General features: G+C 44.0%; 1 protein-coding gene across 1 annotated transcript in view; it reads right to left on the bottom strand.

Moving 5' to 3' along the window:
- Positions 1 to 14389, bottom strand: part of tlcd4b (TLC domain containing 4b) — a 30569-nt gene extending 16180 nt beyond the window's left edge. The window contains exons 1-2 of the mRNA XM_079519839.1: positions 13961 to 14389; positions 4235 to 4390 (exon numbers count right to left, since the gene is read on the bottom strand). Of these exons, the coding sequence (XP_079375965.1) occupies positions 4235 to 4383 (149 nt within the window). The 5' untranslated portion in view covers positions 4384 to 4390; positions 13961 to 14389. The remainder of the gene's footprint in view (positions 1 to 4234; positions 4391 to 13960) is intronic.
- Positions 14390 to 15840: the final 1451 nt, after the last annotated feature.

The following is a 15840-nucleotide window of genomic DNA, read 5'->3' as shown; positions in this document are numbered from 1 at the left end:
CAAAGGTGGCCGGAGCCCCGTAGAGAAACGCATTTGGCTGTGTTTAGTAATAATTAAGTAATTCACGCATGAGGATTCAACTAAAGCCTAATTTTTTAATTCCTTACTTTCGTCCTAAGACACTTTGGTAGACGTTAGCTTGTATACATCATTATTTTTGGAAAGTGACAACCTATCACAGTTTACTCTCCATAGGTATCCAAGTCCTTTTGTTTTTGTTGAACATTTGAAAAAGTGCATATATAATAATGCCAGAATATTCGGGCAAGTGTGATGACCCGTGTTTCGTATGGGTATGAATGAATGTATGTCAACATTCATAATCACGTTGCTGTAAGTCAGGCCTGTGATAATGATGAAGAACACGACAGCACATATTCCTGCTACATACTGAATATTCTCTTAACACCTGCTCTCTCTCTCTGGCTGTCTTCTTTCCTCTTCTCTCGCTTAGAAGAAGCAAGGTCTTGGTTACATAAAAAACCCCACACACACATCGATACGCAGAAATTGGGCTATTATGCAATGGTGGGCAACAGTGGACCAAACAGTGAGCATTTGGCCTTTGACTGGTTATGTTCTATACCACGGTCCATTCCCCTCCAGCACTATGCTAATATTATATGGACAGATAGCAGATAACTGTCAACTATTACTCTGTGTGAAGGGTTAAATAGTAAATAGTCCACTATGCAGGTGTTCTCAACCCGTGGGTTGTGACCCCTCGGGGGGGTGGGGGGGTTGCAAAAGAAATTGCAACTGAATGGCTGGAAAAAATGAAGTTTACATAGTACACATAGTACATGGCATGCATACACTTTCCTTAATTATTATATCTGGTTTCAGATGTACGGTGTACGGTCTGCCTTCCTCTAAAAGGGTTCTGACATGGAGTACTAGACCAAATAATACCATCAAATAGGTTCCGATATAATCCACACAGGGTTTGCGGGGATTTTGGATATTGTGATCACATGAAGTGTTTTATATTACTTTAGCGACAACAGACCATCTATAAGCACACAACGCGTTGCATCAATGCATTGTGGGCAGCACTGGCAAAAGAAAATAGGAGATCCAAATTGTATGGTCAAAAGTATCGCTGAGCCTGTGACAATTTGATTTTGTAACTTTTGTCCATATCCAATTATGGCCCATATCCCATCCTGCCCCATACCACGGCCGCTCAAAGATATTTGAGCAGAAATATGGTATACTATTATGTTCGCTCCTATATTCCCCTCAACAGCAAATCTCTAGGCCGGAAATAGCCAATCTACAAGCTTGAATGTTTGCCCCATTCCTGAGTTGCAATTCTAAAATTACACACACACACAGACACACACACGCGCTAGTGTTGGACAGAACGGTCAAGAGAATAGTTCTTCAATGAAAACAACACACTCACAGCCTTTAATAAAATAAAAAACTATGGGCCTGGGCCGTGGCTCAGCGGTCCAGGCACCCTGGCTGGTAGTCCGAGTCTGGCAGTGTGCCGCGGGTTCGACTCCCGATCCCGACGGCCCCCACTGCATGTCACCCCCCCATCTCTCTCCCCCAGCCGCAAAAAAACATTTAAAAACAAAACAATAAAAACTATGTATTGCTGTATTGATCTTCTCGTCAATTTTCCCCCGTAGTTGTCAAAACGGTATCGATATTGTATCGAAGGCAGACATGGCATTATCATGAGAACACTACACGTCACACACCACTTTATGCTTTGAGCCTGTCAAACAAAATGTCGCACCACATGTCTTACAAGTCTTGAGTGTTCATACTGTCTGCGACACAAATCAGAAACAAGGAAGTGAAAGTGGTCTCATACATCTCCATGGCAAAGATGGTTGATTTAGAAAGATAGACCATCCCAATGGGGGCCACTAGAGCCAAAATGATACACAAATCCTACAAATGGTCACCATCTTTTCTGGGCACCAGAAAAGCAGCAGATCTCGTGAACGTCATTATGTTTACTGGTGCTAGATCCCGAAGAGTGTGTTGCTGGGACAGAGAAAGAGAGGTTGATAATAAAGTAGATTTTCTCCTGGTTTGTCTCTCTGGAAGAATCGTTCAGAAACTGTGTTCACATTCATTCTTCCATTGGAAATAGGACTGGTTGGACTCCAACCTGCTTTTGGTCTCCTAAAAAGGCGGCCTACTTCCTACTTCACGCATACACATACGGGAATCTTTTTTCAGAAATGCCCTACTTCATATTAATTCAACTACACACATTCACAGCTGGGAGCTGACCAGTACAACCACAAGCCCGGGCTGTTGGCACACTGGAGCAGATCATGGGCTGTGGGTGACTGGACCTTTCTTAGTCAAATCAGATTCAAATGTTCAATAATGATGATTTGTTTTATATACTGTAAAAAGGTCTACATTCACAAACATACTGTATGCTAGGCACTACACACACCCCTACCCGACAGCCCACCTCCTCCCCCCACTCACAGTGCTCCGCTCTAGTCTCCTGTCCTACACTTCAAAACAGTTTTATGGGTCTCGTCACAGTCTTGCTTGAATATGACAAGAGCCACCATGACCGGTTTACATTGAAAAAGCAAACAGCAAGAGTGCCGTTTGGAAAGGTTTCACGTTTAAGGCGACTGACAAGGAAAGACACATTCCTAAGTAAGACAAATAAACAAATCTGTACCTCTTATTAGCAGCGCTAAGTCAACGTATGGCGTCAACCAAAGTCAAACTACAAATGACTGCCAGCTGAGTAAGATCACACACATGAACAAATGCATAACACCACATTATGTTGCATGTTCCCAAAAAGGTTGAAAGTTATAAACAAATAGCTTGTACATAGCTAATGTATAACTGCTAATACAGTTTTATTGAGCCTATTATTTAGAATGGTGATGAGACCGCCATGTTAAAGGTTTGTAGTTGAATATAATGAGTCCTCCAGCAAGTACTGTATTCGCTGTGGTCATGGTATAAATATTGCTTATAAATATTGAATAAGTGGAGCGGTGCTCGGTAAGAAACAAGCACACGACTTGCAAGCTACTCAGCTCATCTACATTCTCCCTAAAATTGTACAGTAAATCTTCAAATATATTATATATATTATATATATATTTTGGGATATATTTGATCTAGTAGAACAGACAACACTTTCAATTATGGACCATACATTGAGACAGCAAGTGTGTGTAGGACTCATGTTATTGTAAGGGAACGGGGTGCTTCAATAATTTGCCAGTGCTGCAGTGTTACAGCATGTAACATTATAGTACAGTAGGCGTGCCAGATACTGTACTACAGCTTGTATGGCCTTGCATGGGCTGTCCCTGTCCGTGAGCCAATGCTTATTCCAGTGTAGCTGTCAAGTACCAGATTGGAATTTCACCTGTTATCCTAGACAGCCAGAGAGGCAGAGAGAGACACAGACAGACACAGACACAGACACAGACACAGACACAGACAGACAGACAGAGACAGGGATATTAACCAAAATAACCCTAGTGTCCCTATTCTGGGCATGTCATTAGGCGAATATTCAGTGAAAACAGGCCAACATTGGAGTGGGATATGCTTATGGCACAATGGACCTAAAACCACGAAATCAGACATTAGAATAGCATTTTGATGACGTGAGGTAAGCTGTGTGATTTTGAGGTGTGCAAGATGTGTTTTTGTACGAACATGTTCATACCCCCCAGCTATGGGACGTTATGCGCTAGGTACGAACATATTCGTACCCCCCCCCCCCCCCCTTTACCCCATGAAGCAGCTAGGGCTGCTAGGCCGAGAATCAGCTTTTAACATTGGTCTGGTTGCTAGGCAACGCCTCCGTCACCCCCAGCTATGGGATCTTTCTACACGCCCCCATAGACTTTTGTTCTAAGTAGGATTTTCAACGCATTATAAATCTGGAAATACGAGCGCTGTCCATGGTAATCGCCAAGTTCTGATGTCATTTGTGATTTTGTCTCACAAAAACCTCAACATCCGTATCCGCATTGTGCGAATAGCCGATCGACAAGCTCACAACCGGCTATTTCCAGCGAAGGCTTTCCCCACAATTACAGAAAACTGACAAGACACTAGTAGTAGTGTACAGCCCTGAGGAACTCCACTCAAAAAGGGTGTAAGTGGTTAAGTAAACTGTAATGTGTCCAGTGGTGCATTTTTACACTTTCAGAGTGAAAATAACAGCTATAAGTAGGGCTGGGACCCTTTATGATTTTAACGATTTTGGACCAACCTGGAGTTCCACTCGGTGAGCTTGGTGGGTGGCAGGGAACCATAGCCTCCTGGCGCGACGACAGCGGAGAGGAACGGGCTGGCCACCGAGAAGAGGAACTGGAATCCCACAAAGCTTCCAGACACCACCGTCAACTCTCGCATCTCCATCACTCACCTGTGGTGGTGACAGGAGGGAGGGAGGGAGGGAGAGAGAGAGAGAGAGAGAGAGAGAGAGAGAGAGAGAGAGAGAGAGAGCGAGAGAGAGAGCGAGAGAGAGAGAGTGAGAGTGAGAGAGAGACAGAGAGAGAGAGAGAGAGAGACGCATAGAGAAGGGTGAGAGATGAATGACGTTGGCAAATTAACTCCACCAGGACATGACGACCAGAGCAGCGATGGAGCGGTGGGCGGTAGCATGTAGGGCTGTCACCATTATGAAGTGTTACACAACTATTAGCCTAACTGCCACTCAAATGACTGCGATTAACATGTCCCTGTCGTTGAACATTGTGAATAAAATACATTTCAGTTTGGCTTTCTTTGAAGTTGCACAGGGAGGATATAATAATGTATATAATATATCCTCTTATTTCCAGTCATTTCTTTCTGCGTTCAGGTTGTTTGTGCTTTCAGGTTTGTCAAAATATGACAAAGAAAATTTAAAATAAATAAATAAATGGAAATGGCAGATTCATAAAAATTCACAAAGATATTAGACACACAAAATGAAAACGCCAAGTGCCCATCAGACAGCAATGGTTATCAAACATTTTAATTTCAAGAACACTTGAAACTCAGAGTGGAACCAAATGGACCTTTGTGATTCCATTTGTATACTCTAGTCTACACTACACTCTACAGATCTGTATGGTTCCATTTGGAACCCCCCTCAAAGAAGGACCATGCGGTTCCCTCCCTGGACCCCACTTTGAGAACCACTGCCGTAGGACTAGGAGTACCCTAAAGCTATGGCCCTCAAAGTGGGGCCCAGAGAGACTCCCAGGGTCCCTTTTATTTGGCTGGTTCTAAATTGACCGTTACAAGTCTGTAACTCGGTGCATCAGTATTTAGTTCCATTTGTACACTGTCAGTTAAGAGAGTTAAGACATTTGAAAGTTTGAGAAAACACTGCCGCAACGTACCCCACTCTGTACTGTAATAATAGCCCAACATCAGTGTACACCCTTTCTAATTAGTACCCTTTGTCCCGGACGGTGAATGGAAAACTTATCATTCCTACTATAACATTCTCCACTATTCGAGGATGGCTTTTCACTAGCTGGAACATTGCTGCAGCAATTTGCTTCCATTCAGTCACTAAGAGCAATAATGAGGTCGGACACTTGGCACTTTGGCGATTAGATCTGGTTCAACATTCAGTGTTCCAAAGGTGTTTTGATAGGGTTAAGGACAGGGCTCTGTGCTGCAGTAGTGGAAAGTAGTACATTTTTATCAAGTACTGTAGTCTGTACTTATGTAAAATATGTCAATATTGTCAATATGTCTAGTCTACTGCACAGTGCACACTACATATCAGAGGGGAATATTGTACTTTTTGCTCCACTACAATTATTTGAACATTTTAGTTACTAGTTAATTAGTAGATTTTGATGCGCAATACCATTGTACTTTCCCTCAAGTAACACTTTTAATACAGGCCTTTTACTTGTAACAGAGTATTTATATTTGTGGACTTTTATGGTATACTTTTACTTAAGTAACTGTGAGTACTTATTCCACCACACCACTTATTCCTCACTCATCATCATCATCTTAACAAACCATTTCTGTACAGGGGGAACATGTAATGGGGGACATGGTGAGAGATTATCATTCTGAAACTGTAAATTGTCACCACACAATTGTCCATAATGGCATTGTAGCTATAGCTATTAAAGAAGAGGAAGAAACATCTGCACACTTGTTTCTAGAGCTCCACAAGACTTACTTTATTAAAGGCAAAAATGCATTTTTGCCTTTAATAAAGTAACTTTTCAGGATTCAAATTCAAAAACAGCAAAAGTAGCAGATCTGTAAGCTCGAAAAACGCTGCACCACGTTTTGAGCTTGGTTTGTTGATACATTTGTGTGACTGTACTGTGTAGTACATTCAAGTAGGGCATTCATTTATAAATACATTTGAAAAAAGACACAAAAAGTTAGAATATGGAGAATTGGAGATCTGCCCGACAGCAACGATATAGAGTACACGCGGAGGGAGGGGTAAGAAGGAGTAACCCAGAGAGGGATGCTGGGTATTACTGGTGTGGGACTGGGATAAAGCAGAGGGGCATAGCATGTGGGGGTTAATATAGCAAAGCCCTTCATTCTTGTGTGCATTTCACAAGGGGATTACATGCAACTGTTTAGTAATCACACACTCAGAAATTCCTCGACAAGGACAAGAAGAAGAAAACAGCAGTGAGAAGGAGGAAACCTACCAGAAAAAAAGGATTGTCAAGATGTTGCAAGAGGAGGTTATAACCACTTGAACCCTAACGGCCTTACTCAGGGCTTAATAGGTAAACATTCGCCGGGAGAAATTTCGGCGAACATAGCCCATTAAGCCCAAGCACACAGCGTGTTGCGACACATTGTGAGCTTGTAGATCAAACCTGGGCATTATATGGCCCGGGGGGCAAATGCGGCCCTTTGGCTGACTGACTCTGACCGGCCCGTGAAAGGTTACTTGGAAATTAGAAAATAAAACGTACTTTCTAATTTTACCCGTCCTTATGCGTGGATTGCTTTTATTTTGAAGCATGTTTATTCACGTACCAAACTTTCCTGCCGTGAATTGCGTGTGATTGACAACCTATTTGCAATTGTTTTGGAAATTTGGATTGAATAAATGACATTTTCGAAAGGTAACCTCAATTTTACATATCCTAATAATAACATACTCTTACCATCTTGTCAAAACAATGCCATTTACTGCTTTTTATATAGAAATAAAATGTATATTACTCAGAATTTAGTTCAGCCCTGTTGTAGATGGAATAGAGACAGGAGAGATTTGGTATAGAGGGGAAAAAGGAGGGGGCCCAAGAATAGACCCCTGGGGGACCCTGGTCAACATAATGGTCTCAGTGGTTAAGAGGGTGAAAGGAAGGCTTTTGAATGAATAACCATAGACTGTGGCCGGAAAGGCAGGGAGATAGGAAGCATAACAACGCAAATGTAAACAAACGAGGAGCCGGAAACACTGTACCCGTGTGAGAGTGAGTGCGTGCGTGTGTTAGTCCATGAAGGAGTAGGCTTGTCACAATTATTACATAATCGCCTAATCGCAATTATTTGAGAATATTGCAATTATTTTGCACAATCGTCAATAGTTTCCATGTTGAACATTTTCCAAAAATAGCAGATCTACATGCTTACAACTCGTCACGTCGTGACCCGTGTAACTTGCACGTTTGTAGATTAGCTATTTCTGCTATACTTACATAAGTATAATATCATTTAAGTAATACATTTCTTTGTATATATTAGTTAGTTGTCATATCTGCCCAGTACAGGTTTTGATTACGATTACGAAGGCTTTTTTATTCATACGTTCAATGCCAAAAACACCGCCCAGTGGTCATTGGAGGTAGTTAGCTTCTGCCGACGGAAATGGCTCAATGACTCATTTTTATCCGGTCTCCCGGCCTCCCAGACTGAGAGAAGAAGAAACGGCTAATGTTAGCATTAGCTCACGATGTTTCCTTTTGCCAGAAACGGTAACATGCCGATTGCGAGCGGATGAAAAGAATCACAAATCACATTCAAACATCAGATGTTTGGTCAAAACCACGGACAGCACCCGTAGTTTCAGAGATAACAGCCAAAGAAGATCCAACATTTAATGGGACCCTATGGGGTGCGTGCGCACGCGTCCTGGTGCTGGGGGTGACGAAGGCGTTGGCTAGCAACCAGGACAGGACTAAAAGTTGGTTTTCAGCGTAGCCGTTTCATATTGATATAAAGCGATCAAATACGCGATATCGCATATTCGGCAGACAACTGGTCTAATTAGAAATACGTGACATCACGTATTTGGCAGTGAAAGAATTTAATCGTCAAATTAAATTTGGTAATGGTGCCACCCTATGAAAGGTAGCCGTGGAAATTAACCAGACTGTCCACAGCCAGCTGCCTCTCCAACGGTCACTTCAGGACATTGACTTTCACGTGCACAAATACATGCTTGCGCGCGCGCACGCGCGCACGCACGCACGCACGCACACACACACACACACACACACACACACACACACACACACACACACACACACACACACACACACACACACACACACACACACACACACACACACACACACACACACACACACACACACACACACACACACACACACACACACACACACACACACACACACACACACACACACACACACACACACACACACACACACACATCCTCTTTTACCCAACGCAGCAAACTAGAACCCTCATCTTTTCACACTGAAGCCACTCTACATCACCGAAGAACAAAAAACAGACACTAAAACGGTCTCCAGCTCGAAGTCTAGAGGGACAGAGGGTCGACTGCGGTCACCAGGGGAGCGGTGCAGGGGAACACTCAAAGTCCATCCTCCATTCGCTGTCACAGAGACAGACGTTATCTGGCAGATACAAATCTCGCTTCTCAGGTTCTCCCTGCCTTTGAGCCATTTATTCAAGTTCGAGCAGGCCAGCTAGAACTGTGCTAGTCTATAAAAGTTAAACTGGTTCTATATATAAAGCACCGTTCTGCCGTTTGCCCCATTTTGGTCGAGCCTCCATCACGGACACCCTCATGCCTAATTTATGCTCTGACGGACGGCTGTGTAGATGTAGCAGATCTACATGTTCACAACGAGTCATAGATGCAGCCCGTTGTGAGCTTGTAGATTGGCTATTTCCGGCATGCAACGTATAAATCAGGCTTCATACAACCTGACCGGCAGCGAGAGCACAGTATCAAGCAATCAGCCACACTCATCACTCCCTTCTCAGCAAGGGGGATTAGGACAGAGTAGGTTTCTACTCTCAAAACCCTTTAGACAGATCTCTCCAGGCCTGTGAGTGAGTGTTGGTGAGAATGTCCCGCTCAGTGTGGCATCGCTACGCTCACCTCCACGACGGTTCCACACGCAGCAATCCACTGCTTTACAACATCTTGAGACTCCAAGATAACCAAGACATGCGATGCCATAGCATTTAAATCTGCAATCTTAAAGCTTCATGTCCTACCAAGGAGGACTTGAACCTGTACGTCTCCCAGCTTAAAGGAGAATTCCACTCATTTTCAACATTTTACTATGTCATTAACATACCTTAGAGCTGTTGTGTGGAAATAATACATCTTGATGACATCATCAAGATGTACTTCACCATGTTAATGATATTTTTCAGACCTCCAGTTCTAGGAAACACAGAATGGGGGGTCTTTTTTATTATTTCCAGCTCTAAGGTATATTAATAACAGTAAAATGTTGAAAACGGGTGGTATTCCCCTTTAAGTTGGACACGTGGACAGGGGAAGATATTGCAGCTAGCTTGGGGCAGTACTAGGCTACCAAGTCTGGTGTCCTCCTATCCGAACAGCAGGGTGTAAATTCCTCAGTGGAAGATTAGGGACACCACCTCCGACCACTGCACCACTACAATTCTTTGACAGATGAACTTTATGAATACAACACAAATTAACCACTTCAGCCCTATTCTCCATATTTAGACCGCAGCCATCTTGCCAGCAACAAGGTGATACCTAGGTGACACTTCCCATAGAGAGCCCATTCATCCAAACAGAATAGTCCTCTCTAATTATATTAAACAACGTCAAAATCAACAACATTGCAGCTGTAGGGAAAGCTAGAATCTTTCAATCTGTAAAGTTTTTGTTTAATAAAAATCCACCATAGACATTTTATGAGCTACTTCCTGTCAAGAAATTCCTTGCAGATGATTATTTTCTAAGTATCAGAGTATGGAAGCGCTCGTTATCAGTAAAGCAACCTCCTGCTGCCTCCTGCATTATGTGCACATTCAAAACAGGTGGTACGCACGGCCCGTTGAGTGATAGTCAACGAGAACTTCCAAACTCCAGAACTTAGAAAAAAATCATGCTCACAATCAAATGCAGAGCTATTTTCAAAAGTGTTGTATACATTTTGAAAATGTCTGAAATGGGTCATTCTGCAGTAAATTTTGAATACAGGAGCACAGCTGAATTACATTGTTACTTTTTCTTTCCACTAAATTACAGTATGTATCACGAGGAAAACTAGTAGTTTAAATACTAGTCCATTACGAAATAACTTAATACTTAACATTTAACCACTTGAACCCCAGCATTCCTATTCTGGGGCTAACATTCACCAAAAAGGTCTACAGACTCAGAGCTTGTAGATTGTCTATTTTTGGAAGAGTGTTGGTGGTCTTGCTGCTAAGTATACTATAGACTAGGGTCTAAGTGGTTAAACTGAAGTGAAATCGATACATTCCAAATACTATCAAAGTATTCTGAGGCACCTCTGGACTTGCGTCAAGGCACCCCGGGGTTCCACGGCACCCACTTTGAGAAACCCTGTCACATTAGGGGTGTGCTGAAATATCGATATTGCGATATATATCGATACGTCCTCCCGCGATAAATAATCAATATCGATTATTAAAATATCGATAGAGGAAAACATTTTTTTTTTAAATGTTGTTCATAATGAAGTGATGAACAACATGTTTAGAAACAGCTTTGTGGGAATACAAAATGCAGAATGCATTTCCCCAGCAGTGGACAAGTCCACTGACACCAGTGATAATGGTCAGTTGGTGGTGTTTGCAAGGTATTATGATGAATATGATACCAGTGATAATGGTCAGTTGGTGGTGTTTGTGAGGCATTATGATGATACCAGTCCAGTGATAATGGTCAGTCAGTTGGTGGTGTTTGTGAGGTATTATAATGATACCAGTGATAATGGTCAGCTGGTGGTGTTTGTGAGGCATTATGATGATACCAGTGATAATGGTCAGTTGGTGGTGTTTGTGAGGTATTATAATGATACCAGTGATAATGGTCAGTTGGTGGTGTTTGTGAGGCATTATGATGATACCAGTCCAGTGATAATGGTCAGTCAGTTGGTGGTGTTTGTGAGGTATTATAATGATACCAGTGATAATGGTCAGCTGGTGGTGTTTGTGAGGCATTATGATGATACCAGTGATAATGGTCAGTTGGTGGTGTTTGTGAGGTATTATAATGATACCAGTGATAATGGTCAATTGGTGGTGTTTGTGAGGTATTATGATGAGGGTATGAAAGGGGCAAAGGGGGAGTTTATTGAGTATTAATTTAGTGTTTGAGTGGTGCAACCACTATAGACAGCTATGTGTGTGTCCCTCCTTGTGTCCGAGCATGAAAATAGTGTTTTTTCAGTTCCAAGTATTTTGTAGTTGCAGATATCGTGATATATCGTTGATGAAATTTCATACAATATATCGAATATCGTGATATTGTCGTTATCGAGGGCCTAATATCGCAATATATATTGTATCGTGAGGTACCCATATCGTCCCACCCCTAACACACATGAGTAGCAACTCAACACTAGGCATAAGATTGTTGTCCCAAAGCCATGCTGGCCTGTTGCCCACACATGACACTCCAGGCATGTTAGCCTACATTAAGTTCTATTTTTACATGGTGGCGGGGGGGGGGTCCAGTGTCATGACTCCACGTGTCGTGCGCGTCTCTCCTCCTATGCCATACGGCACGGGGCACTACACAACAGAGGACCGCACGCACACGCCTCATGACAAACTGTCACATGCAGACCCCTTTTAAGTCAAATGACAGCAGTGTACATAAATAAATAAAGCGGGTGGTGGCCTTGCGCTGAACGTTCGGGCGTTATTCTTTTTCCCCTAACAACATCTGGGATTGTTTTTGAAACTTGACATGATACGTGGGGTTGAATGATTTTAGAAATTGAAGAGCAGGCTGGTCAACATGTAGCCTACAATTTCTTTATATCACAGAATATAAGTGTAAAATGGAACCAAAGGGAAGGTAACGGGCATGTAACTCTGAAGAGTGTGCATGGGTCCATTTGGTTTCATTTGTGCACTGCACTCTTTCGGAGTATGGGGAAAGATTTCACACAAACCCCTGTAATACAAAACACAACTCCCCAACTTGTCGTGGGGCTTTTCTGAGAAACGGGCCAGCTCATAGCATGGCATCCTAAGTAGCCAATTATTGTGGGCTGTGGTGGCATCACACCACCATCCTGGGTCCTGTTGTCGGGTCCCAAGACAGACAGACAGCCTCTTATTATTGTCCCCTCGATGCAGCACATTCCTCAGCCATGTTAGTTGGATCATCTGCTGCATGTGCCTGAATAATTCATTGGTAGATCCTCACCTGGGTTAGACGCAGCTTTATGCCTGCCACATGGGGCGGGGGAGAGAGAGAGAGGTACACACACACAGCTTTAAGTCCTACTACATCTGACAGGCACGGAGAGCAGGCTCAACCAGCCACGTTTGACCTTGTTGAGGGAGTATCTGCTGCTGTCAGCAAACTATGACCCCGTGGCATATATCGACCAACATAAATAATAGCGGTTCAATTCCCATGCACCCTTCCTTCCCCTCCTCCTCCTCTCTGTCGCTCCAGCAGTGGAAAGCTAAAACGCCCCCCATATGCAGCCCATGTCTATCTACCGCATTGATGCACCAGGGGGCCACTCGCTGCTGGCTGGTCGCTCTAGCTAGCCTACCACCAGCAGCCAGCCTCCATCAAGACAAGGCAAAACAAAAACAAACAAAAAAACCTGTCGTGAAATCAACTTGTATATACACAAGCTAGCCATTATCTCCCGAGGGCTGAACCGATGGACGACAAGTGTCGGATTTTTAGAGCTCAATAAAAATATGGCGATCTTTGTGTTATTGTAGTGGTATACATTTCCGATGGCACCGATTCCTTATGGATCATATCACAAGAAGAATGTGCGGTAAAAATAGAATGATAATAACACTGCATTAGACATGGACGGGAGCGGTATTGTGTGTGTTTAATTGGCTGCCTTTGGTTTGTGCCGCCTTTGTTATGGAAAGCATTTAAACAGAATAATTATTATGCACAACTCGCCCACCACCAGGCGGGGGGAGGATGGGAGGGGGTGGGCTTCCTGCAGAGCAGAGAGGGTCTCTCCCTCTCTCTTCTTTGCAGTGCGTCAACAATCAACATTGTAACCGCTTTTGTGAATGAAGCAACACTGTATCACCACGACAAAAACGCCTTAATACCGATAGCATATCGCTGCAAAAGGCACACATCGCACACACGCACGGGGGCTCCACCTTTCAGCTGCACGTATACGGCGAGTTGTGGTTGTCGCTCGCCGATCTACAAGCCTACAACGGGTGTATATCGGCTCTGATCGGCGAACGACATCAACCTTGTACAATCATAATAAAACGGAGCCGCATACTAGCCCCCATCTATCCCTGCCACCACAGCACCACCACCACTGTGTTGCATTCAACGCGACAACGCGAGGAAAAATGGGCTCGCGATCACCGCTTGCCTTTGCGATCACTAGAGTCAGAGATGAGAGATCTATTATTATCATCGTTGCAATGATATAAAAAAAACATTCATAATATGGATCGGGTGATCTAGTCTGTCTGTCGGGCCGATGCAGGCACGCAGACACACAGATCACCGGGGTAGTAGTAGGAATATCATTACCTGATATCAGTCAGTCGCATAGGGTCTGTCTGGCTGTGCGTGTGTGTATGGGGGTATAGCCTCCCGTTGTAGCAGCCGCTGCCTGCCGCCCCCCCACACCCACACCCCCGGGGTCCGATCCGCCTTCTTCACTTCACAACACAACTTTAGCCTGTGCTAACCTGCTAGCTTTGCAGTTCTCTCTCTGTGTCTCTGTCTCTCCCGTGTCATAAAGCACAAGACAAGAAAAGATATCCTTTCCGTGCGACGGGGGCGGACGGAACGGCCACGCCAGATCACAGCCCGCGGTAGCCGCTCATCTCTCGGGCTTGATATGGTCCTCCTTCCGACGATGTCCTCCGGATCGCCATGCGTCCACGTTTATAAGTGGGTAAAGAAGTGTGGAGTAGAGGGGAAAGTTTTTTTTTTAGCCCGTTTTTTATTTCGCCGTTGACAGTTCCAACACAACACTGACCCCGTGACGCCGTGCCGACAAGCCCGACACCATGTCCTCGCCCCTCCCCCTCGCAGCCGCACAGCACCGCGCCACGCCTCCTATCTGCTGTAAGCCACGCCCCCCAGGAACAAAGGCCACAATGTTGCAGCATTATTGATGATAATGACAGTCACACTGTCACACACATGCGCCACACGACTGCTGCTGTGATAAGATCACACAGCGACAGATTATTTTATTACATGTTGTTGCCTTATTACTTTTTTTTCCTTCAAAGGTCACAATATTTTAGCATTATTATTATTAATAACCACCATCATCATCATCATCATCATCATAACACACACACACACACACACACACACACACACACACACACACACACACACACACACACACACACACATACTGTACATACATACATACATACATACATACATACATACATACATACATACATACATATACATGTATGCCTGAAAATCCACCTTTCAGCAGCATTTATCCCTTAGAACAGATGATCCCCTCCTTTTTTATTCCACTCAACTAGTTCAACTAGCCGATCTACATTGACACGTTGTGAGCTTGTAACTATGGAATTCGTGGCACTGTTCAGCTCCAACAAAGTTTTTCAGGATTTCATCAAATAGGGTTTTTTCAGGATTTCATCAAATAGGGGTTTTTCAGGATTTCATCAAATAGGGTTTTTTCAGGATTTCATCAAATAGGGAACATTTTAATCAGGCCACACACACACTGTTCACAGTCCTCCGTAGGAGAGGTTATAGCAAGAGGTTCTTGCGGACAATCAAGAGCAATGCCCTGGCCTCTCTCTCCCCCACTTGGTCACTTTCCACCAACATACTCTCGGACACTCTGCCGCCCACCCCTAACCCTCCCACCCCTAATTCTAACCCTAACCTCAGCCCTAGCTTTCCTCCCCAGCAACATCAGAGCATGCAGCAGGAGCAGAGGCTGCTCTCTGGCGCGGGGACAGGGACGGACCTGGACGGGGCCCACGCATTACCCTCTCCTCTATGTCCTCCCTTCTCCAACTCTTCTTCTCACTCTATACACTAGTCCACCGGCTCCTCTACCACTACAACACTAGTCCCATTAATAACTACATTTTCACATACTCTCCAACCACTACACCATAAATTCAAACAGAACTTCGCCACTACACAACAATCCTACCCCGCATTACAAACACATCAGGTCATCTCTGCACTCAGAAGGAACAGGAACCTGGGAGACCTCCTTGTGCATTCCAGATTCTCCACTTTACCTCCCAAGCCCCCACAGCCACATACACTCCATTTTAAGCCCCGCAAATTCATCAACAACCCCCATAGTCACACTTCCTCCCCCATTCAGGATCCCCTGTCTCTGACCACCCCCAATATAGTTTATATCATCACCTGCACACAATGTCATAAACATT

This window comes from Electrona antarctica (assembly GCF_951216825.1).
Source record: "Electrona antarctica genome assembly, chromosome: 14".
NCBI lineage: Eukaryota > Metazoa > Chordata > Actinopteri > Myctophiformes > Myctophidae > Electrona > Electrona antarctica.
This window is presented reverse-complemented; position numbering and strand designations above follow the sequence as displayed.